General features: G+C 36.5%; 1 protein-coding gene across 1 annotated transcript; it reads left to right on the top strand.

Annotated features, from left to right (window-relative positions):
- Positions 1-16395: 16395 nt before the first annotated feature.
- LOC146928908 (uncharacterized) lies at positions 16396-18238 on the top strand. Its single transcript, XM_085707161.1, has 2 exons — positions 16396-17101; positions 17214-18238. Exons 1-2 carry the CDS (start codon positions 16396-16398, stop codon positions 18236-18238), a joined length of 1731 nt encoding a protein of 576 aa, XP_085563287.1.
- Positions 18239-26345: the final 8107 nt, after the last annotated feature.

Raw genomic sequence — 26345 nt, 5'->3', positions numbered from 1 at the left:
TTCTCCGTGGTGTCTTTTTACGAATGTAAACCCCTCAAACCAAGGTCCTAAATGATGATCAAAGAAAGCATGATTTTTATGAGATGAGGCAAGTATCAAGCATGTTAGTAAGGCATGGAATAGAACAAGTAATGAACATGATACCGATGACGATCTTAGGTTTCCCCTAATCGTCCGGTTTAGAATCGTGCCATGATTATGTTATGTTTAGGCCTTGATACGTAGAGCGTATTCTTGGTAATGCGGTTCTAGGTTCCCTCTCGACCGCCATGACACGTATAGGAAGTGAAGCCTATAACAAGTTAAGATAAGACTATGACGGCTCTAGTATGCACGACCGTCTAGTATGCAAGTCCCCACACACGTATAATCAACTGTAAGGTTGTAATGTAGACACGTGATGACCATAGGTTTTCCCTTGAGGTTGCCTATAGCCTAGGATTTAGGGGAACTCACTGAGACATTATGTCTCATCCCAATCCTTATTTGTTTCAGATAAACAGGATGGATGGCAAGCTAGTAGCCGAATGGATTTTCAGGAAGAGCTCGTTCGTACCCGAAGCATGAAGAATATGGAATCCAAGGATGCATTTATTCTAAATTAGTCAAGTTATGTTGTATTGATATTGTACGAACGCATTTTGTTGTATATAAATTCATTCGAAGTTTTTATGTTGTAAATTTTAATGTATCCAGTACTAAATTCAACGCACATGCTAGACTTTCTAGATACGTCTAGTATGGGTGTTACATTTGGTATCAGAGCAGGTCGATTCAGACCGTGCCTTGGGTCATTAATTTACAACAAAGGAAGTGGGACCATTGGGTTCCGGGTAAATGTTCTAGTTGTTATTGTTAGTTGAGCCTGATCAACTCAATTTAGCATTCAACATTTAGAACGGATGCCTGAGAGCTGAATAGGACCCAGGAGGAACGAAGTACGTGATGAAGATGCATTGGAAAGTGTAAACTCTGAAGTAAGAACTCGGAAATGAGTATAAGTAGGAAGTTTGATCGTGCCGAAAGGTGGCCGGTGAACTAATCAACTGGAAGTGTGAATCCCCGGGAATGTAAGGTATGTTAAGAAGGAACGTTCCAACAATGTTGGGTAAGATGATAGTGATATTCCATGTACCCGTAAGTGAAGAAGTTGGATATATGTATCTAACCATGACCGAAAGTTTCGGTAAGAGTTGTTGTTGGAATGGGTTTATGATATTCTGGAATGTCAGAACAAGGTTGCAAGATAGTTAGAAGACGACGTATGTTGACGGAGTCAGCATGCTCTTAGGAATAGTCTTATATGAATGAAGTTCAGGACATGTAAGTTATCAAGTTGCGTTAAGTGGGACGTAATGAGGTAAGCTATTCGTAGTGGAGAAAGTTATATGTTATCAGGATTAAGGCATTGATTTCCTACGTGCCAAGAATTGTATCGAAAAGGTTGAAGTTGCCACGCATACGTTATAGAATGTTTTATGATGCTAGGAATGAATGATGTGCATTGGTTACTTGAAAAAAAAAATAGATAGTTGGAGAAACTCACCAATAGCGAACTTGGAACGAAATTTTCCGTTTTTATGAAATTTAACCGTTCGTTCCAAAGGTTTGCAATGACTATTGGGGAGATGTCTTCACAATAATAATTTATGTGATGAAAAATCTTTTGTGACATCAAGTGACGAATTCATATCATATCCTAAGAATTTCAAGGGAAAAGGCATGGGCAACAATCAACGAAATTGATACAGTTTAAGGTAACTTTGGAAGTTAATGTTTTAAGAGTCAAGAACGAGCCAAGATCAAGAGAATAAAAGTTCCGGCGTTTAAAAGGAAAGTCGCAAAAGTTTATGCATGAGGTATGAAGTAAGAAGTTAAAGCGGTGCAAAGTTATGAGAAATCACAAGGTTCACGGATTATGTGGAATTATGACGTATTTCTCGAACGTATGTTTTGCTTAATCGACTTGCTAAGGCTCATCATGAAGTTGAATTATCATGTTTAAAAAGATTTTAGAAAGTGTTGCGCGTATGGGTGATTGAAGTTGACATTTTGAAAATTCACAAGAGATTTTTAGGAACTGGTTTGCTATGACACTCATAGAGCGGACTAGACTTATTGGAGTCTAGGTTGATGGCACGTATGTGTTATCAACTCGTTCTATAATTTTAGAGTAACGACCGGGGCCTAAACTCAGTATTTATATAGTAGAAAATCATCAACGTCAATGACCCGTGCGCTAGTTTACGAAGTTTTCTTTAAAAGAAAAATCAACGAGCAAGCATTGGTATGATTAAGCCAAATATAGTATGCGAGAATGCGAAGGTACAAGGATTAGATGTTCAAGAAAGATATGTTCAAGTGCAAGATGAGTTTGTCAAAGAATTCGAGTTTACTCGGAAATAAGTTCAAGTATGATATGTATGATAAATGCAACTAGCTAGAACGTAAGGATTACCCCCAAGTCATGTATTATGAGTATAAGATAAGTTATCACGAGTTTTGAATTTACAAGGCAAGTGTAAGGTGGTGATGTTGGTTGCAACATGGAAGTTCTCAAGAAGTAAGTAATCAAGTGATAAGCATGAATTGAAGTCTCAATTGCTTTAATGGATTATAGTATTTGTTTAAGCCAACCGGAGGGAATCAGAGTAGCGCCATGAAAGTTAATCGGTAATCATGAAATATGGAAAACTTGTAAGATTCAGAAGGTTTAACTTGCGACTCAAGTAAAGAATCAAGTTTAGTGTTCCGAAGAAGAGGTTCAAGGATTTCCTACGGATATGTAAGCAAGTTATCATGTGAGAGAAGCAACTTTTAAGTGATGTGCAATGAGATTCATACTCTTGTATGAAATACTTGTTGAGTGAAAACGATACTTGTTAAGACATTTCAAGTCATGATTTTATAACTTTTAAAGCTAAGATTGGTATTTAGGAACCTGGGAACGATACTTATTTTTAACTCATGAAATTTTACATTTTCAAAACTGATAAGATACGTCGTAAGTAAACATACTTAAGACGTACAAACTTCAGGACCAACTTGTCATGGACAAGCTTTGGCCGAGTTGTAAAATCTTTTCTCAAAAATATTGAAACTCGTCTAGTGGTTCTGTAGTACCATTACACAATCAGTTTTGAAAATGATAAAATCTTTTTAGTCATGTGTATATTCGTTCCAAGAACCCGAATACCAAAGTTTAAGAAAAATTTCTTTAAGAAAGATTTTAGAACACGTATCGTTATCATTTAACAAGAGACGTCACTTGGAAGTATGCACATGCTATTGGAACGACAATGTTCGTATGAAGTCAATATCATGTAGGATACACGGAAGTGTATTAAGAGTATACGATGTATGTGCAAGTGGATATGTTAGAAAGTTTCAATAGCATGTGAACCGCAACGTTGGTTATTAGATTGTCAGATGAAGTGGCTAGTTGATTTCACTTTTTCAGGTCAGGCAATATGAGTTACCCATTAGTTCGGATGCGATAAGAATGCAATGAGATTGCAATGAAGTCGAAAGATGTTTCAAAGTTACAAGTAAGCACTGCAGGGCAAACCTGGTTTCCGGTAGGACTCCAGTTAAAAAGGCAAATCCTGAGTGTTCATGTTTATGATAGGATACATCTATGAATGTTTTATGTTAATCGGGTAAGATACGAGTCTGAGACAGTAAGTCTATGTGTAGCAAGGAATGTTTTAAATCATCATATAACAAGTTAACTCTAAGTATGAGTGTTATTAAGGTCAAGAAGGTTATGTTCAGTTACATGTGGGTTAAGAAACAAGATGAGGACATGACACGACGGACCTTTTAAATAAGTATGAATAGAAGATCTATGGCTCAGACCATATATGATAAGTTTTTTTTTATGATGATTGGTAGTTGGTTTCTAAATTTCGAGGACGAAATTTTTTTAAGGGGGGTAGAATGTAATATCCCGCCTGACAGTATCGGTATATTACCCGTTGACCGTGTCAGAGGAATTAAATTATGGAAAAGTAAGTTAATGGAAAATATTTTATGACATGTCAGCATAATACGAATAAAGTATCAGTGTCGGATTTAAACACGTTCAAGGCAAGGGCATAATGGTAATTTCACGGAAAAGAATATTTATATGTTTTTGGGTGGAAAATATCTCATTTTCCCTTATCCTTTCTCTCTCTAAGTTGGGAAAACATTTCTCTCCCTTCTCTCTTCTCTTCTCCCACGCCCTTTTCTCTCATCTCTTCATCAAACTTTCCTCAAAACTTCTTGTGTCCTTGCCAAGCTTCTAAGTTATGTTCCTCATGATCTTCCAAGCTAAGAGAAGTTTGTATTGTGTTTGTTTTCTTCTATTTTCTTCTCTTGAATAAGTGTTTGAAATCTAGGGTTTTGGTTATGTGGGAAGAGGAAGCTTGATCTTGTGCAAGGTGTGGTTCCTCCATGAGCAAAGGAGATGATTATAAGTTGGAATCAAGAGCTAGAGTTAGGGTTGGTACTTGGTAAGTTCAAGATGAATCAAGTTATGGTTTCTTCATGATCAAGCAAAGATTATGGTGCTTTGGATTGCAAGAAAAATTGTCAAGATTCAATGGTTTGGGCAAAGGGAGCATGTGAAGCAAAACTAGAGTTTTAGCTTGTTTGGGCTTGGAACTTTGTGAAGCTTCAAGAACTTGATTAGGTGAGTTCCATAGCTAGTTTTCCTACCCTTTGGGATTATGATTATGCCATGTATGTTTAGTATGAATAACATGAAATTCTAGGGTTATGTATTAGTTTAGTTGCCCCTTTTTATGTCATGCATGCTATACATGTTAATACTTGCCATATGCATGTTTTATAAGTTTCCAATGATCAAATATGTTCCAAAACACATAGAGACACTTGGTTTGAGGTTTTTGGGTCAAAAATATCATTTTTAAGTGTTCTGGACTGTCCTAACTCGCCACGGCGAGCTAGAACTCCGAAAAGGGGGTCCTGCTCGCCCCCAACTCGCCACGGCGAGCTACCACTCGCCTCCCCAGTGAAATCACTCGCCTAGGCGAGTAAAACAGTGAGAAATCTCACTGTTTTGCTCGCTTCAGGCAGGCATGGGGATTCGCGATGCGGTTTTCTCCGTGGTGTCTTTTTACGAATGTAAACCCCTCAAACCAAGGTCCTAAATGATGATCAAAGAAAGCATGATTTTTATGAGATGAGGCAAGTATCAAGCATGTTAGTAAGGCATGGAATAGAACAAGTAATGAACATGATACCGATGACGATCTTAGGTTTCCCCTAATCGTCCGGTTTAGAATCGTGCCATGATTATGTTATGTTTAGGCCTTGATAAGTAGAGCGTATTCTTGGTAATGCGGTTCTAGGTTCCCTCTCGACCGCCATGACACGTATAGGAAGTGAAGCCTATAACAAGTTAAGATAAGACTATGACGGCTCTAGTATGCACGACCGTCTAGTATGCAAGTCCCCACACACGTATAATCAACCGTAAGGTTGTAATGTAGACACGTGGTGACCATAGGTTTTCCCTTGAGGTTGCCTATAGCCTAGGATTTAGGGGAACTCACTGAGACATTATGTCTCATCCCAATCCTTATTTGTTTCAGATAAACAGGATGGATGGCAAGCTAGTAGCCGAATGGATTTTCAGGAAGAGCTCGTTCGTACCCGAAGCATGAAGAATATGGAATCCAAGGATGCATTTATTCTAAATTAGTCAAGTTATGTTGTATTGATATTGTACGAACGCGTTTTGTTGTATATAAATTCATTCGAAGTTTTTATGTTGTAAATTTTAATGTATCCAGTACTAAATTCAACGCACATGCTAGACTTTCTAGATACGTCTAGTATGGGTGTTACATTTGGTATCAGAGCAGGTCGATTCAGACCGTGCCTTGGGTCATTAATTTACAACAAAGGAAGTGGGACCATTGGGTTTCGGGTAAATGTTCTAGTTGTTATTGTTAGTTGAGCCTGATCAACTCAATTTAGCATTCAACATTTAGAACGGATGCCTGAGAGCTGAATAGGACCCAGGAGGAACGAAGTACGTGATGAAGATGCACTGGAAAGTGTAAACTCTGAAGTAAGAACTCGGAAATGAGTATAAGTAGGAAGTTTGATCGTGCCGAAAGGTGGCCGGTGAACTAATCAACTGGAAGTGTGAATCCCCGGGAATGTAAGGTATGTTAAGAAGGAACGTTCCAACAATGTTGGGTAAGATGATAGTGATATTCCATGTACCCGTAAGTGAAGAAGTTGGATATATGTATCTAACCATGACCGAAAGTTTCGGTAAGAGTTGTTGTTGGAATGGGTTTATGATATTCTGGAATGTCAGAACAAGGTTGCAAGATAGTTAGAAGACGACGTATGTTGACGGAGTCAGCATGCTCTTAGGAATAGTCTTATATGAATGAAGTTCAGGACATGTAAGTTATCAAGTTGCGTTAAGTGGGACGTAATGAGGTAAGCTATTCGTAGTGGAGAAAGTTATATGTTATCAGGATTAAGGCATTGATTTCCTACGTGCCAAGAATTGTATCGAAAAGGTTGAAGTTGCCACGCATACGTTATAGAATGTTTTATGATGCTAGGAATGAATGATGTGCATTGGTTACTTGAAAAAAAAAATAGATAGTTGGAGAAACTCACCAATAGCGAACTTGGAACGAAATTTTCCGTTTTTATGAAATTTAACCGTTCGTTCCAAAGGTTTGCAATGACTATTGGGGAGATGTCTTCACAATAATAATTTATGTGATGAAAAATCTTTTGTGACATCAAGTGACGAATTCATATCATATCCTAAGAATTTCAAGGGAAAAGGCATGGGCAACAATCAACGAAATTGATACAGTTTAAGGTAACTTTGGAAGTTAATGTTTTAAGAGTCAAGAACGAGCCAAGATCAAGAGAATAAAAGTTCCGGCGTTTAAAAGGAAAGTCGCAAAAGTTTATGCATGAGGTATGAAGTAAGAAGTTAAAGCGGTGCAAAGTTATGAGAAATCACAAGGTTCACGGATTATGTGGAATTATGACGTATTTCTCGAACGTATGTTTTGCTTAATCGACTTGCTAAGGCTCATCATGAAGTTGAATTATCATGTTTAAAAAGATTTTAGAAAGTGTTGCGCGTATGGGTGATTGAAGTTGACATTTTGAAAATTCACAAGAGATTTTTAGGAACTGGTTTGCTATGACACTCATAGAGCGGACTAGACTTATTGGAGTCTAGGTTGATGGCACGTATGTGTTATCAACTCGTTCTATAATTTTAGAGTAACGACCGGGGCCTAAACTCAGTATTTATATAGTAGAAAATCATCAACGTCAATGACCCGTGCGCTAGTTTACGAAGTTTTCTTTAAAAGAAAAATCAACGAGCAAGCATTGGTATGATTAAGCCAAATATAGTATGCGAGAATGCGAAGGTACAAGGATTAGATGTTCAAGAAAGATATGTTCAAGTGCAAGATGAGTTTGTCAAAGAATTCGAGTTTACTCGGAAATAAGTTCAAGTATGATATGTATGATAAATGCAACTAGCTAGAACGTAAGGATTACCCCCAAGTCATGTATTATGAGTATAAGATAAGTTATCACGAGTTTTGAATTTACAAGGCAAGTGTAAGGTGGTGATGTTGGTTGCAACATGGAAGTTCTCAAGAAGTAAGTAATCAAGTGATAAGCATGAATTGAAGTCTCAATTGCTTTAATGGATTATAGTATTTGTTTAAGCCAACCGGAGGGAATCAGAGTAGCGCCATGAAAGTTAATCGGTAATCATGAAATATGGAAAACTTGTAAGATTCAGAAGGTTTAACTTGCGACTCAAGTAAAGAATCAAGTTTAGTGTTCCGAAGAAGAGGTTCAAGGATTTCCTACGGATATGTAAGCAAGTTATCATGTGAGAGAAGCAACTTTTAAGTGATGTGCAATGAGATTCATACTCTTGTATGAAATACTTGTTGAGTGAAAACGATACTTGTTAAGACATTTCAAGTCATGATTTTATAACTTTTAAAGCTAAGATTGGTATTTAGGAACCTGGGAACGATACTTATTTTTAACTCATGAAATTTTACATTTTCAAAACTGATAAGATACGTCGTAAGTAAACATACTTAAGACGTACAAACTTCAGGACCAACTTGTCATGGACAAGCTTTGGCCGAGTTGTAAAATCTTTTCTCAAAAATATTGAAACTCGTCTAGTGGTTCTGTAGTACCATTACACAATCAGTTTTGAAAATGATAAAATCTTTTTAGTCATGTGTATATTCGTTCCAAGAACCCGAATACCAAAGTTTAAGAAAAATTTCTTTAAGAAAGATTTTAGAACACGTATCGTTATCATTTAACAAGAGACGTCACTTGGAAGTATGCACATGCTATTGGAACGACAATGTTCGTATGAAGTCAATATCATGTAGGATACACGGAAGTGTATTAAGAGTATACGATGTATGTGCAAGTGGATATGTTAGAAAGTTTCAATAGCATGTGAACCGCAACGTTGGTTATTAGATTGTCAGATGAAGTGGCTAGTTGATTTCACTTTTTCAGGTCAGGCAATATGAGTTACCCATTAGTTCGGATGCGATAAGAATGCAATGAGATTGCAATGAAGTCGAAAGATGTTTCAAAGTTACAAGTAAGCACTGCAGGGCAAACCTGGTTTCCGGTAGGACTCCAGTTAAAAAGGCAAATCCTGAGTGTTCATGTTTATGATAGGATACATCTATGAATGTTTTATGTTAATCGGGTAAGATACGAGTCTGAGACAGTAAGTCTATGTGTAGCAAGGAATGTTTTAAATCATCATATAACAAGTTAACTCTAAGTATGAGTGTTATTAAGGTCAAGAAGGTTATGTTCAGTTACATGTGGGTTAAGAAACAAGATGAGGACATGACACGACGGACCTTTTAAATAAGTATGAATAGAAGATCTATGGCTCAGACCATATATGATAAGTTTTTTTTTTATGATGATTGGTAGTTGGTTTCTAAATTTCGAGGACGAAATTTTTTTAAGGGGGGTAGAATGTAATATCCCGCCTGACAGTATCGGTATATTACCCGTTGACCGTGTCAGAGGAATTAAATTATGGAAAAGTAAGTTAATGGAAAATATTTTATGACATGTCAGCATAATACGAATAAAGTATCAGTGTCGGATTTAAACACGTTCAAGGCAAGGGCATAATGGTAATTTCACGGAAAAGAATATTTATATGTTTTTGGGTGGAAAATATCTCATTTTCCCTTATCCTTTCTCTCTCTAAGTTGGGAAAACATTTCTCTCCCTTCTCTCTTCTCTTCTCCCACGCCCTTTTCTCTCATCTCTTCATCAAACTTTCCTCAAAACTTCTTGTGTCCTTGCCAAGCTTCTAAGTTATGTTCCTCATGATCTTCCAAGCTAAGAGAAGTTTGTATTGTGTTTGTTTTCTTCTATTTTCTTCTCTTGAATAAGTGTTTGAAATCTAGGGTTTTGGTTATGTGGGAAGAGGAAGCTTGATCTTGTGCAAGGTGTGGTTCCTCCATGAGCAAAGGAGATGATTATAAGTTGGAATCAAGAGCTAGAGTTAGGGTTGGTACTTGGTAAGTTCAAGATGAATCAAGTTATGGTTTCTTCATGATCAAGCAAAGATTATGGTGCTTTGGATTGCAAGAAAAATTGTCAAGATTCAATGGTTTGGGCAAAGGGAGCATGTGAAGCAAAACTAGAGTTTTAGCTTGTTTGGGCTTGGAACTTTGTGAAGCTTCAAGAACTTGATTAGGTGAGTTCCATAGCTAGTTTTCCTACCCTTTGGGATTATGATTATGCCATGTATGTTTAGTATGAATAACATGAAATTCTAGGGTTATGTATTAGTTTAGTTGCCCCTTTTTATGTCATGCATGCTATACATGTTAATACTTGCCATATGCATGTTTTATAAGTTTCCAATGATCAAATATGTTCCAAAACACATAGAGACACTTGGTTTGAGGTTTTTGGGTCAAAAATATCATTTTTAAGTGTTCTGGACTGTCCTAACTCGCCACGGCGAGCTAGAACTCCGAAAAGGGGGTCCTGCTCGCCCCCAACTCGCCACGGCGAGCTACCACTCGCCTCCCCAGTGAAATCACTCGCCTAGGCGAGTAAAACAGTGAGAAATCTCACTGTTTTGCTCGCTTCAGGCAGGCATGGGGATTCGCGATGCGGTTTTCTCCGTGGTGTCTTTTTACGAATGTAAACCCCTCAAACCAAGGTCCTAAATGATGATCAAAGAAAGCATGATTTTTATGAGATGAGGCAAGTATCAAGCATGTTAGTAAGGCATGGAATAGAACAAGTAATGAACATGATACCGATGACGATCTTAGGTTTCCCCTAATCGTCCGGTTTAGAATCGTGCCATGATTATGTTATGTTTAGGCCTTGATAAGTAGAGCGTATTCTTGGTAATGCGGTTCTAGGTTCCCTCTCGACCGCCATGACACGTATAGGAAGTGAAGCCTATAACAAGTTAAGATAAGACTATGACGGCTCTAGTATGCACGACCGTCTAGTATGCAAGTCCCCACACACGTATAATCAACCGTAAGGTTGTAATGTAGACACGTGGTGACCATAGGTTTTCCCTTGAGGTTGCCTATAGCCTAGGATTTAGGGGAACTCACTGAGACATTATGTCTCATCCCAATCCTTATTTGTTTCAGATAAACAGGATGGATGGCAAGCTAGTAGCCGAATGGATTTTCAGGAAGAGCTCGTTCGTACCCGAAGCATGAAGAATATGGAATCCAAGGATGCATTTATTCTAAATTAGTCAAGTTATGTTGTATTGATATTGTACGAACGCGTTTTGTTGTATATAAATTCATTCGAAGTTTTTATGTTGTAAATTTTAATGTATCCAGTACTAAATTCAACGCACATGCTAGACTTTCTAGATACGTCTAGTATGGGTGTTACATTTGGTATCAGAGCAGGTCGATTCAGACCGTGCCTTGGGTCATTAATTTACAACAAAGGAAGTGGGACCATTGGGTTTCGGGTAAATGTTCTAGTTGTTATTGTTAGTTGAGCCTGATCAACTCAATTTAGCATTCAACATTTAGAACGGATGCCTGAGAGCTGAATAGGACCCAGGAGGAACGAAGTACGTGATGAAGATGCACTGGAAAGTGTAAACTCTGAAGTAAGAACTCGGAAATGAGTATAAGTAGGAAGTTTGATCGTGCCGAAAGGTGGCCGGTGAACTAATCAACTGGAAGTGTGAATCCCCGGGAATGTAAGGTATGTTAAGAAGGAACGTTCCAACAATGTTGGGTAAGATGATAGTGATATTCCATGTACCCGTAAGTGAAGAAGTTGGATATATGTATCTAACCATGACCGAAAGTTTCGGTAAGAGTTGTTGTTTGTGGGTTTATGATATTCTGGAATGTCAGAACAAGGTTGCAAGATAGTTAGAAGACGACGTATGTTGACGGAGTCAGCATGCTCTTAGGAATAGTCTTATATGAATGAAGTTCAGGACATGTAAGTTATCAAGTTGCGTTAAGTGGGACGTAATGAGGTAAGCTATTCGTAGTGGAGAAAGTTATATGTTATCAGGATTAAGGCATTGATTTCCTACGTGCCAAGAATTGTATCGAAAAGGTTGAAGTTGCCACGCATACGTTATAGAATGTTTTATGATGCTAGGAATGAATGATGTGCATTGGTTACTTGAAGAAAAAAAATAGATAGTTGGAGAAACTCACCAATAGCGAACTTGGAACGAAATTTTCCGTTTTTATGAAATTCAACCGTTCGTTCCAAAGGTTTGCAATGACTATTGGGGAGATGTCTTCACAATAATAATTTATGTGATGAAAAATCTTTTGTGACATCAAGTGACGAATGCATATCATATCCTAAGAATTTCAAGGGAAAAGGCATGGGCAACAATCAACGAAATTGATACAGTTTAAGGTAACTTTGGAAGTTAATGTTTTAAGAGTCAAGAACGAGCCAAGATCAAGAGAATAAAAGTTCCGGCGTTTAAAAGGAAAGTCGCAGAAGTTTATGCATGAGGTATGAAGTAAGAAGTTAAAGCGGTGCAAAGTTATGAGAAATCACAAGGTTCACGGATTATGTGGAATTATGACGTATTTCTCGAACGTATGTTTTGCTTAATCGACTTGCTAAGGCTCATCATGAAGTTGAATTATCATGTTTAAAAAGATTTTAGAAAGTGTTGCGCGTATGGGTGATTGAAGTTGACATTTTGAAAATTCACAAGAGATTTTTAGGAACTGGTTTGCTATGACACTCATAGAGCGGACTAGACTTATTGGAGTCTAGGTTGATGGCACGTATGTGTTATCAACTCGTTCTATAATTTTAGAGTAACGACCGGGGCCTAAACTCAGTTTTTATATAGTAGAAAATCATCAACGTCAATGACCCGTGCGCTAGTTTACGAAGTTTTCTTTAAAAGAAAAATCAACGAGCAAGCATTGGTATGATTAAGCCAAATATAGTATGCGAGAATGCGAAGGTACAAGGATTAGATGTTCAAGAAAGATATGTTCAAGTGCAAGATGAGTTTGTCAAAGAATTCGAGTTTACTCGGAAATAAGTTCAAGTATGATATGTACGATAAATGCAACTAGCTAGAACGTAAGGATTACCCCCAAGTCATGTATTATGAGTATAAGATAAGTTATCACGAGTTTTGAATTTACAAGGCAAGTGTAAGGTGGTGATGTTGGTTGCAACATGGAAGTTCTCAAGAAGTAAGTAATCAAGTGATAAGCATGAATTGAAGTCTCAATTGCTTTAATGGATTATAGTATTTGTTTAAGCCAACCGGAGGGAATCAGAGTAGCGCCATGAAAGTTAATCGGTAATCATGAAATATGGAAAACTTGTAAGATTCAGAAGGTTTAACTTGCGACTCAAGTAAAGAATCAAGTTTAGTGTTCCGAAGAAGAGGTTCAAGGATTTCCTACGGATATGTAAGCAAGTTATCATGTGAGAGAAGCAACTTTTAAGTGATGTGCAATGAGATTCATACTCTTGTATGAAATACTTGTTGAGTGAAAACGATACTTGTTAAGACATTTCAAGTCATGATTTTATAACTTTTAAAGCTAAGATTGGTATTTAGGAACTTGGGAACGATACTTATTTTTAACTCATGAAATTTTACATTTTCAAAACTGATAAGATACGTCGTAAGTAAACATACTTAAGACGTACAAACTTCAGGACCAACTTGTCATGGACAAGCTTTGGCCGAGTTGTAAAATCTTTTCTCAAAAATATTGAAACTCGTCTAGTGGTTCTGTAGTACCATTACACAATCAGTTTTGAAAATGATAAAATCTTTTTAGTCATGTGTATATTCGTTCCAAGAACCCGAATACCAAAGTTTAAGAAAAATTTCTTTAAGAAAGATTTTAGAACACGTATCGTTATCATTTAACAAGAGACGTCACTTGGAAGTATGCACATGCTATTGGAACGACAATGTTCGTATGAAGTCAATATCATGTAGGATACACGGAAGTGTATTAAGAGTATACGATGTATGTGCAAGTGGATATGTTAGAAAGTTTCAATAGCATGTGAACCGCAACGTTGGTTATTAGATTGTCAGATGAAGTGGCTAGTTGATTTCACTTTTTCAGGTCAGGCAATATGAGTTACCCATTAGTTCGGATGCGATAAGAATGCAATGAGATTGCAATGAAGTCGAAAGATGTTTCAAAGTTACAAGTAAGCACTGCAGGGCAAACCTGGTTTCCGGTAGGACTCCAGTTAAAAAGGCAAATCCTGAGTGTTCATGTTTATGATAGGATACATCTATGAATGTTTTATGTTAATCGGGTAAGATACGAGTCTGAGACAGTAAGTCTATGTGTAGCAAGGAATGTTTTAAATCATCATATAACAAGTTAACTCTAAGTATGAGTGTTATTAAGGTCAAGAAGGTTATGTTCAGTTACATGTGGGTTAAGAAACAAGATGAGGACATGACACGACGGACCTTTTAAATAAGTATGAATAGAAGATCTATGGCTCAGACCATATATGATAAGTTTTTTTTTTATGATGATTGGTAGTTGGTTTCTAAATTTCGAGGACGAAATTTTTTTAAGGGGGGTAGAATGTAATATCCCGCCTGACAGTATCGGTATATTACCCGTTGACCGTGTCAGAGGAATTAAATTATGGAAAAGTAAGTTAATGGAAAATATTTTATGACATGTCAGCATAATACGAATAAAGTATCAGTGTCGGATTTAAACACGTTCAAGGCAAGGGCATAATGGTAATTTCACGGAAAAGAATATTTATATGTTTTTGGGTGGAAAATATCTCATTTTCCCTTATCCTTTCTCTCTCTAAGTTGGGAAAACATTTCTCTCCCTTCTCTCTTCTCTTCTCCCACGCCCTTTCCTCTCATCTCTTCATCAAACTTTCCTCAAAACTTCTTGTGTCCTTGCCAAGCTTCTAAGTTATGTTCCTCATGATCTTCCAAGCTAAGAGAAGTTTGTATTGTGTTTGTTTTCTTCTATTTTCTTCTCTTGAATAAGTGTTTGAAATCTAGGGTTTTGGTTATGTGGGAAGAGGAAGCTTGATCTTGTGCAAGGTGTGGTTCCTCCATGAGCAAAGGAGATGATTATAAGTTGGAATCAAGAGCTAGAGTTAGGGTTGGTACTTGGTAAGTTCAAGATGAATCAAGTTATGGTTTCTTCATGATCAAGCAAAGATTATGGTGGTTTGGATTGCAAGAAAAATTGTCAAGATTCAATGGTTTGGGCAAAGGGAGCACGTGAAGCAAAACTAGGGTTTTAGCTTGTTTGGGCTTGGAACTTTGTGAAGCTTCAAGAACTTGATTAGGTGAGTTCCATAGCTAGTTTTCCTACCCTTTGGGATTATGATTATGCCATGTATGTTTAGTATGAATAACATGAAATTCTAGGGTTATGTATTAGTTTAGTTGCCCCTTTTTATGTCATGCATGCTATACATGTTAATACTTGCCATATGCATGTTTTATAAGTTTCCAATGATCAAATATGTTCCAAAACACATAGAGACACTTGGTTTGAGGTTTTTGGGTCAAAAATATCATTTTTAAGTGTTCTGGACTGTCCTAACTCGCCACGGCGAGCTAGAACTCCGAAAAGGGGGTCCTGCTCGCCCCCAACTCGCCACGGCGAGCTACCACTCGCCTCCCCAGTGAAATCACTCGCCTAGGCGAGTAAGACAGTGAGAAATCTCACTGTTTTGCTCGCTTCAGGCAGGCATGGGGATTCGCGATGCGGTTTTCTCCGTGGTGTCTTTTTACGAATGTAAACCCCTCAAACCAAGGTCTCAAATGATGATCAAAGAAAGCATGATTTTTATGAGATGAGGCAAGTATCAAGCATGTTAGTAAGGCATGGAATAGAACAAGTAATGAACATGATACCGATGACGATCTTAGGTTTACCCTAATCGTTCGGTTTAGAATCGTGCCATGATTATGTTATGTTTAAGCCTTGATACGTAGAGCGTATTCTTGGCAATGCGGTTCTAGGTTCCCTCTCGACCGTCATGACACGTATAGGAAGTGAAGCCTATAACAAGTTAAGATAAGACTATGACGGCTCTAGTATGCATGACCGTCTAGTATGCAAGTCCCCACACACGTATAATCAACCGTAAGGTTGTAATGTAGACACGTGGTGACCATAGGTTTTCCCTTGAGGTTGCCTATAGCCTAGGATTTAGGGGAACTCACTGAGACATTATGTCTCATCCCAATCCTTATTTGTTTCAGATAAACAGGATGGATGGCAAGCTAGTAGCCGAATGGATTTTCAGCAAGAGCTCGTTCGTACCCGAAGCATGAAGAATATGGAATCCAAGGATGCATTTATTCTAAATTAGTCAAGTTATGGTGTATTGATATTGTACGAAAGCGTTTTGTTGTATATAAATTCATTCGAAGTTTTTATGTTGTAAATTTTAATGTATCCAGTACTAAACTCAACGCACATGCTAGACTTTCTAGATACGCCTAGTATGGGTGTTACAGCTTCCATGAATTTCAATTCCAACTGGTTTGCCTTTTTCTTCCTTCAATTGCTAGTTATTAAATTGCTAGTTATTAAATTGGATCACGTTCGTTCATCTATTCTCAATTTTCAAGGCTGTTTCGTTTGGTAACTCTGATATCTGAACCGAATTCTTATTTTGGCAACACTGTTCGTTCATATATTGCTTCGCAAATTACAACAATTCTCTACTTGATTCTGCCAATGGAGGTCGCGCAACCGCGCTAATGTCATTGTGAATTACAAAGGTTGAGTCACGCATGTATCAATATTAGAATCGTTCTGGTGAATTGTCAACGGACTACAGATGGCATACACGTGCCCTTGGCCGTGTGTGTCCGAAACTGCACCATCTGTTTCAGCCATGGTGCAATCTGAAGCACCGGTTCAAATTGTTTCAACGGCACCTAAGTCCTTTGCAGCAGCTCTAGCGGGTGCAACAGTCATTGATGACAGACCCTTACCCACCCCGTGCATTAAAGGTGATGCATTGTGCATCAAAATCTGTCAGAATGAGTACCGTAAGGGAGTGGACGATTACAAGCATGCGTTAAGGGCTCGTCTGACCCTTAACAAAGGAGATAAACCGTACTCGGCACGTGATCTTAGTAATAAAATTGGAAAGTTATGGAAAACAACGGCTGGTTGGAAAATGGTGCCTCTTGGCAAGGGATATTATGATTTTCACTTTGACTCGGTGGATGATTTAAGAAAAATATGGGCAGTTGGGACCGTTAACATTAAGCCGGGTTTTTTACGTTTATCACAATGGACTAAAGACTTCAAGTACCTGGCACAGAAGCAGACACATGTATCGCTTTGGATACGTTTGGTGGAGTTACCTCAAGAGTATTGGCGGGAGAGAACCTTGAAGGAAATTGAAAGCGCGGTTGGAACACCTATTGATATTGATGGACCAACTAGAAATCGTACCTTTGGTCATTATGCTCGCATTTTGGTGGACATTGATTTATCGAAGAAAGCATATGATGAGGTTCTTGTGGAACGTGATGGTTTTGCATTCATGGTGGAAATACAATACGAACGGAGACCTTAATTTGTTTTGCCATCATTGTTACTCCATTGGACATAACATCACTACTTGTCGATGGTTAAATCCGCAAGCTGCCAAAGAGAATGTGAATCGTGGGAAACAACCGGTCAACAAACCATTTATTGCGCCCCCTAAAGCACCACAACACAAGGATGGGGGTGCCTCTACTTCGGCCATAGGAGGTAATGGGTCGTGGATCCCGATTTCGGTCAACTCCACAGTTACCACCACCACCAGGACTACCGTCCCAGCTCCTCACACAACACATACTACATCCATTCCGGTCAACACACCCACTCAATCAATTCTGGTTTCCTTATCTGCAGTGCCGGTTTCAGACATATCATCAAACTCATTCAGTTTTCCGCTTCATAATGTTTTTGACCGTATTGATCGTATTCCGACTGATGAGTTAGCTATGCCTAGACCTGTGTTGGAGGAGGTTGTTTCCCCTGTAGCGCACGTTGACGTGCAACCCGTAGAAGTGGGGAGGTCTCATCAGACATCGCGGGAGGTGTTGGAGAACCCCACGGTGTCTGATGTTACTAACTCGCTTCTAGATAGTGTGAAACATAATCATGTGAGCCAGAGGGAGCTGGTGGAGAGTCCCAAGGGTGCTCGTGAGAGTGTTACAAGACCATCCCATGTTGAGCATGATGACATGCATGAGGTGTCTGCTGATTTTCAGGACCATCAAGAGATTTCTGCCTGTCCCATTGATCCAATTGTTACACTTGAAAATTCTGATGGGTCTCTGAATGGTACCAATGATGTACTTGCTTTTTCAAACAACTTGAAAACACCTTTGGACGCCGAAGCATCAAGGGTTGTTGATGGTGGTAAGCATACGGCACAAGCTCAAGAGGTGGTTATTTTGCAAAGACAAGAGGTTCATCCTAGCAAGAATATCCAGCATGGTTTAGATTTGTGGGAACGAGTCCGTGCATATGATGCAAGATCAACAGCTGAAGCAACTGATGGTTTCATGCCTGTTCTTACAAAAAATCAGAAACAGAAACTTAAGGTGCAACATGTCTTACCAAAGCAGCCATCCAAATCTCGTGCACGGGGTGACAATCATCCGCTTGCTAAATGAATTTCCTATATTGGAATATTAGAGGTAACTATTGTGCATACAAATTAGCTAATTTAGGTCACTCCATGGTTGCTGAGATATGGCTTGACACCCTACCTGATGAGGTGAAGGCAGATTTCTTTAGGGATAGATGCGGTTTACCTAACTACAGATTTCCATAATCTGTTTTCGGTTGTTTTGTTGTTTTTTCTGTTTCTTTTTCTATTTCTTTTTATTTGTTTTCCTTTGAGGGTTTTGGTATAGTCCCCCCTCCTTTTGTATTTTTCCCCCTTTTTTTAATAAAATTTTGTTGAGATTGGCGGCATAGGATGGAGGTATCTCAGGGTGTCAACCTAGTTGGGATGTCGATGATGCCTCTTGATGTCTGTCCTTTCTCCTTGCTTATCAAAAAAAAATGAACAAAGTATAGGTCTAAAAATTAAAGTTTTCATTTTGATCAGAAGAATGTTTCTAGTGAACCAGTAAAAATTAGGATTTTCCCATTTCTCTCTTGGTGTAACGTTTTATTTTCTAAAAACATGGGGGAGACTGAATTGTTTCCTAAGAATAATAAAAATAGAAGAATGAACAAGAGTAATACAAGGTTTCTTACTTGTGTTGATGTGCCCGTAAGATTGCTTCTTAATTTCCTTGGGTCCTTTCTCTCTCCTTTCGTTAACCTAGCTCTTCCTCTCTATATATTGTTTTTCTCTCATTTGAAAGTGTAAAGCCCAGCAATGAAATATATAATAAAATGAGAAGGGTTACCGTGATCCTATTAAAGGGGTGTAGGTTACAAATTGATTTTCTGCTTCCTAAGAAAAATGGATAGTAATGAAGTCTGGAGAGAAGTTTTGTCGTGTTTTAGTGGGTGGGTGGTTACAAAATTTGTTTTCAATAGTGTAACTCCTCATAATTCTCTCACCAAGTCACTATTAGCTAGTAATGTATAGTGGCACATACTTTTCTACTAATGTATTGAAATAGATAAAATAAAACATCATATGGAGAGGTAAATCAACTCTCGACAACCAATCAAAGTATCAAGAATTATCTATTAAGATATATATATATATATATATATATATATATATATATATATATATTTTGGATAAACATTTTTATACATGCTAAATAAGTAGAATAAAATTCTGAAGACATAGAAACATAATCCCTCGCTTAATTAATGATAAAATTAATTTGTAGTTTATAAGGTTAAAAGTGATAAATATATAGTATTAATATATATACTAGAACAAAATTCTGGGATGTTACAGGCAGCCTATCTATTTTATATTCTGAAATAAACGGGTACATTTGGGCTATGGAGTACAGGTCGACATGGTTGGTGGAGTTTATTGTGAGAGTGGCTCATGTAGTGCCTTATTGACATTCTAGAATCTTGTTATCGTCCCTATCAACCTTCAGAACTGATGGAACAATTGTCATCATTTAGGCCTATAACTTGTATCATCCTACGTCTATCTTGAAGTTAATGGCTATGCCGACAAATTGCCAATACGAGTAATTCTTTTCAGGATAAGTTTGATTCCATGCTATGCCCTCTATTACTAGTGTTGTTTTTTTTAGGACGTTATGGTTTTCTGAGTATTTGCTACCCTTAGATACTAATCTTTTTAAGCTTTCCTATGCTCGTTCGAATGTTTCAATTTGGTCCCCCCCCCCCCCCCCCCTCTATATATTATTTATGAGTGTGGAGGTATAAGATGGGGGTCTCTCGGAGGTGCCAACCTAGTTGGGATGTCTGAATTTCCACCTAATGCATGTCCGTTCTCTTAGTTTACCGGACAAAAGGAGCAAGACCTTACGAAGAAAATCTAAAGTATTTCCATTGGGTACGAGTAGAATAGATTGAGCTCATGGTTATGGAGATACAAATTTCGTCCTTAAGGTAAAACTTTGTTTGCCAAGATGCAATCTTTATTCTATGTGAATATATTTGTTTTTTTTTTGTTGCAAAAGATAAGTTTATAATAAAATAACTTAAATCAATAATGGATATTACAAATATTTAATTATTGTAATTTAAATTTTATGTGAGTTATTCTGAATTGAAGTTATTTTCAAGTTAATAATCGTTTGTATGATCGCTTGTTGTCGGCCAAAAATGCTTGATTAAATTGTTGTTGGTCATCGCAGTTAATGGTTGGTGCGCGTGGATTCACTAATTAACGTGTTGGCGGTCGAATCCACTCCACTTTCAAGCATCTATCAGTGGCTTTGTTCGTTTCATTCCTCAAACTTTAGACCCTCTTGGTATTAATCGTTTGTTAGGATTGTTTAAGGTTGGATCCACTTTGTAGATTTTTTATTTTTTTATATTTTATGTTTTGCGTGTTTGGGTTGTTGACTGGGTCAAGTTTTATGTCCCCTAGTTTTTATGTAATTTTTTCCTTTTTTTAATAATATATATGAGCAATTGACAATAGATTAGAGTAGCATACCAACTTAGTTGGACACTATTCTTTTTTATGTCACTTTGCTCTTGGCTTATAAAAAAATGAATAATTTGTATTATTTAATGACTTGTTCTATGTATTATGTTTAAAAATATTTTTTTAGTGGAAACTACTGTCAAAAAAAGTTTTTGTATTGAAATCTCTAATTTTTACTTCATTTAATGGATTGTATGGAGGAATTATTTTTTAAAAACGTGTAAGGAGGAGTATAATTATAATAACTGAAATTAAACATTTCTATAAGATCAAACATATATTTGAAAAAGTAATTGTAGACTTGAGAGGGAATGTTAAATACCACACACATAAACTTAATATCAATGAAATAGAACTTTAAATAAATCAAAACAAAAAATATTAAGGCTATTAATGACAACAAAATAATAGTAAAACCAAGAAGCACAATATTATTTAAATTTTTATATTACAAGAATCATTTATTTATTAATATCACTCATTATTTAAAACACAACAAAGTTTTTACTAAGAAAAGGAGGAAGATGGCGGTTGAACAGGAGCATGGGTTGGCGTTGGTGGGTGATGAGGATGAGGTATGTGGCGTTCAATGTGTGGTTGATCTAGACTATTATATGGAATGGGGGATGGAGAAGGTGGCTGAACAGGGGCCTTTCTTGGGGTAGATGGGTGATGAGGAGGATGTTTTTTATGATGATCTAGACGAAGAGAATGAATACCATAGGAAGATGGTGGTTGAACAGGAGCATGGGTTGGGGTTGGTGGGTGGTGAGGATGAGGTATGTGGCGTTCAATTTGTATATTATCTAGACTATTTGATTGAATGGGGGACGGAGACGGTGGCTGAATAGGGGCCTTTCTTTGGGTAGATGGGTGATGAGGATGATGTTTTTTGTGATGATCTAGATGAAGAGAATGAATACCATAAGAAGTTGGTGGTTGAACAGGAGCATGGGTTGGTGGGTGGTGAGGATGAGGTTTGTGGCGTTCAATTTGTGGATTATCTAAACTATTTGATGGAATGGGGGATGGAGACGGTGGTTGAACAGGGGCCTTTCTTGGAGTAGATGGGTGATGGGGAGGATGTTTCTTGTGATGATCTAGACGAAGAGAATGAAAGTCATAAGAAGATGGTGGTTGAACAGGAGCAAGGGTTGAGGTAGGTGGGTGATGAGGATGATGGTGGTGGTGAGTATTGGCCTCAATAGCAAAAACTGCCAAAGAACTCACTTGAAGTAAAGCTAATACCAAGACTATGACTTTGGCCATGTCTAAGTGCAAGACAAAATAGCCTAAAGAGAGTTGATGGAGTAATATAGATATCTTGGAAGTGTTCAAAAGAGTGAATTTATAGGCGGCTTGGTGCTTAGAATAATTTTAATATTTTATTATAAATTTAGTCAAATCAAAAAGTAATGAGATTTTGAAAAGAGGCAAGATTGAAATTAATTATTTTATATATTAATATTATTATAAATAAACTTGCATAATAATATGTTAATAAAATTTAAGTTGAATGTTTGAATACTTTAATCTACTTTTTTATTTTTAATATATATGTTATTTGACTTTCTTAATCCTATAAATTATATAATTAATAAAAGATTTAAAAGTATTTTGATCAATCGTCTTTTTTTATAAATTTTAATATTAATTTACTAATAAATTTTATTTTTACAATTTTTATTATTATTTTCAATCACATACATTTACAATAATTTATTTTCTTCCAAGAGTTTATGATGATTAATAAAACGTTTTTCCGAAGAAAAAAAAATAATTAATTGTAATATAGTTAAATAGTATACACATATTAAAACAATCTTTTTATGTCTATGTATAATATATAAGTATTATTTTATTTTTGTATTATTAATTGAGGATAATATTTTTTTTAATAAAGAACATAAAATTATTATTAGTTGTGGCAAGCATATCCTATTCAACTATGCGTCAAAAGTTTGTATTTTCCGAGGTCTATTAGTGCATATAATATATGGTGTGTCTAAAATAACCTTTCTTTTTATACAAAAATAACATGTATTATCCGGATAACTTAAATTAGGAATTCAAGATCCAACAAATTAAAATGTGGTTAGTTTTTAGTTTTTAATCAAAACAGTTTATTGTGTTAAACAAAAGGTAAAGTTAGACTATTTTTAGACTGTCACAAGTGGGATTTTAAACATGTCCCTTGTGATTACAATGTCAAACTCTTACCATTAAGATAACACATCTTGCAAAATAAAATAAACCTATGTTTTAAAATAAAGTATTACTAAAGTCAAACTTCATTATTGTAGTTATAAATCAAATATGAAATTCTAGCACACTTGTTTTAATATGTTCTGTCAGATGTTTTGACGTTTGCAATGTTCCGATTAATGTTTCAACATCACGCGATAAACAGAAATAAAACAAGAAAATAAAAGACAAAAAGATATAGAACACAGGAAGTTTGTTGACCCAGTTCAGCACAATACGCTTACATCTGGGGGCTACCAAGCCAGGAAGGAAATCCACTAGTGTAGTCCTTATTCAATAGCTCTCAGCAAACTCCTCATTTACACTATATGACCTAGGACCTACCCGTATAGACTTCAACCTAGGAACTCCTAGATCTGAGATCCCATCTCACTATCCTAATGGTCAGTCACTGCCCCAGTGAACTATCAGACCTCAAACAACACAAAATAGAAGTTACCTTCCAACACAATCAACTAAACCTTGTTTCACAACTTCGGTTTAGTGCACAAGAGTATCAAACTCACACAACCAGTCCTAAACAAGTATCACAGACGACACAAGAAAGGCACACAGTAAAGATTCTAGACTTGCATCACAAACGACACAAGAACAGAATACATGAAGACTCAAACCCTAAAAATCTAAAAAATTTAGTATGACGGCTTGAATGAGCAATTAGGTCTTGACGTCTTCCTTTTATACTGAAGCAGCTTGGGCTAAATAAATCATTGGGCTTCGGTAAACTTGCAGATCGGTTCAGCTAACCTGAAAAACAAGAATCAGAAGCAAATCTGGAAAGTCCTAAAATGTCGGAACATTTATAGGAGTGTTCCAAATAATAACAAATATTTCCTAAAATAAAAGATCTACTTTAGAAATATTCCACGGAAGATTCTTAGATGATATGCGCGTTGCTTGGCCACTAAGTAAAGGAAATATTGTTTCCTTAATTGATAAAATACGCGCGTACATTTAGGCATGAACCCAGGCACACTGAACCGTGTCAGGATGTTGGAACATTGTATCCAACATCTTACAGAGTCGCCTAACCACATGCTGAAACATTGGTTCCAACTTACAGAACAAGGATATTTGTTTTAGCAATAATGCAGCCAACACAAATACCCAACAAAATATGGTATCAAACTAGTCTTATATCATTTTGTTCCAATTGTCCATGTCTTTCCAATTTTAAGACGAAAGATATAGAATAACATTAGCTCTTCCGAGCATACGAGAGGTGCTTCATATTTTCCATAAAGAAAAATCACATTTGTTTATCCAAAAAAAGAGCCTAGTAGCACGTGCAGGTGACATAGTTATAAAATTCCAACATTTTTTTCAAAGCATAACATGAATAAAGTTTAAATTCTCATGTCAAACGAAAAACAAAACCATATAAAATTTTGTTACCCATATAATTAAAATAACTTTTCAAATGATAAATTAGCTTTACAAAATTATAATGAATTCAATTGGTATTAAGGATCAATAACTTAGTACCAAATGATTATTTCATGACCATCAGTGCCAACAATTCGATGGAAAATTGTTTACCTTCTGATTCTTTCTTTCTGAATCTTTCTCGATGTCTCTCCATCATAGGAGCTACAAGAATACTATCACGGTTAATTGGGAAACCCCCTACGGCGCCTTGGGTCAAGATTAATTCATAAGGCTCGGTCAATAGCATGCATGCTTCTTGTAAGTGAGTTTTTTGAGATCATTTGGGCACTTTTTTTGGGTTGATTTGCTTAGAAATTGGGCAACCTATCTATTTTCTATTTTGAAATAAACGGGTACATTTGCGCTATTGAGTACAGGTCGACATGGTTGGTGGAGTTTATTGTTAGAGAGTGGCTCATGTAGTGCTCTATTGACATTCAAGAATCTTGTTATCGTCCCTATCAACCTTCAGAACCGATGGCACAATTGCCATCAATTAGGCCTACAACCTGTATTATCCTACGTCTATCTTGAAGTTAATGGCTATGCCGACAAATTGCCAATACAAGTAATTCTTTTCAAGATAAGTTTGATTCCATGCTATGCCTTCTATTATTAGTGTTGTTTTTTTTAGGACGTTATGGTTTTTCGAGTATTTGCTACCCTTAGATACTAATATTTTTAAGCTTTCCTATGCTCGTTTGGATGTTTCGATTTGGTCCCCCCCCCCCCCCCCCCCTCTTCTATATATTATTTATGAGTGTGGAGGTATAGGATGGGGGTCTCTCGGAGGTGCCAACCTAGTTGGGATGTCTGAATTTCCACCTAATGCATGTCCGTTCTCTTAGTTTACCGGACCAAAGGAGCAAGACCTTATGAAGAATATCTAAAGTTTTTCTATTGGGTACGAGTAGAATAGATTGAGCTCATGGTTATGGAGATACAAATTTCGTCCTTAAGGTAAAAATTTGTTTGCCAAGATGCAATCTTTATTCTATGTGAAATATTTGTTTTTTTTGTTGCAAAAGATAAGTTTATAATAAAATAACTTAAATCAATAATGGATATTACAAATATTTAATTATTATAATTTAAATTTTATGTGAGTTATTCTAAATTGAAGGTATTTTCAAGTTAATAATCGTTTGTATGATCGCTTGTTGTCGACCAGAAATGGTTGATTAAATTGTTGTTGATCATCGCAGTTAATGGTTGGTGCGCGTGGATTCGCTAATTAACGTGTTGGCGGTCGAATCCAGTCCACTTTCAAGCATCTATCAGTGGCGTTGTTCGTTTCATTCCTCAAACTTTAGACCCGTTTGGTATTAATCGTTTGTTAGAATTGTTTAAGGTTGGATCCACTTTGTAGATTTTTTATTTTTTATTTTTTATGTTTTGCCTGTTTGTGTTGTTGACTGGGTCAAGTTTTATGTCCCCTGGTTTTTGTGTAATTTTTTCCTTTTTTTAATAATTTATATGAGCAATTGACAATAGATTAGAGAAGCATACCAACTTAGTTGGACACTATTCTTTTTTATGTCACTTTGCTCTTAGCTTATAAAAAAAAGTGAATAATCTGTATTATTTAATGACTTTTTCTATGTATTATGTTTAAAAATATTTTTTAGTGAAAACTATTGTCAAAAAAAGTTTTTGTATTGAAATCTCTAATTTTTACTTCCTTTAATGGATTGTAAGGAGGAATTATTTTTTAAAAACGTGTAAGGAGGAGTATATTTATAATAACTGAAATTAAACATTTCTATAAGATCAAACATATATTTAAAAAAGTAATTGTAGACTTGAGAGAGAATGTTAAATACCACACACATAAACTTAATATCAGTGAAATAGAACTTTAAATAAATCAAAACAAAAAATACTAAGGCTATTAATGACAACATAATAATAGTAAAACCAAGAAGCATAATATTATTTAAATTTTTATATTACAAGAATCATTAATTTATTAATATCAC

The sequence above is a fragment of the Medicago sativa genome, chromosome 4 (genome assembly GCF_051527215.1).
Source record: "Medicago sativa cultivar Bolivia chromosome 4, Bolivia_mono, whole genome shotgun sequence".
Lineage (NCBI taxonomy): Eukaryota > Viridiplantae > Streptophyta > Magnoliopsida > Fabales > Fabaceae > Medicago > Medicago sativa.
The sequence above is the reverse complement of the archived record's forward strand: the minus strand, read 5'-3'. Positions and strand labels throughout refer to the sequence as shown.

Bases quoted from the DNA above. Each gene is read 5' to 3' on its own strand.
- LOC146928908 (XM_085707161.1), top strand. From the start codon at position 16,396: ATGGCATACACGTGCCCTTGGCCGTGTGTGTCCGAAACTGCACCATCT. The intron at 17,102-17,213 runs GTTTTGCATTCA...TAAATCCGCAAG, and splicing joins GGTTCTTGTGGAACGTGATG to CTGCCAAAGAGAATGTGAAT.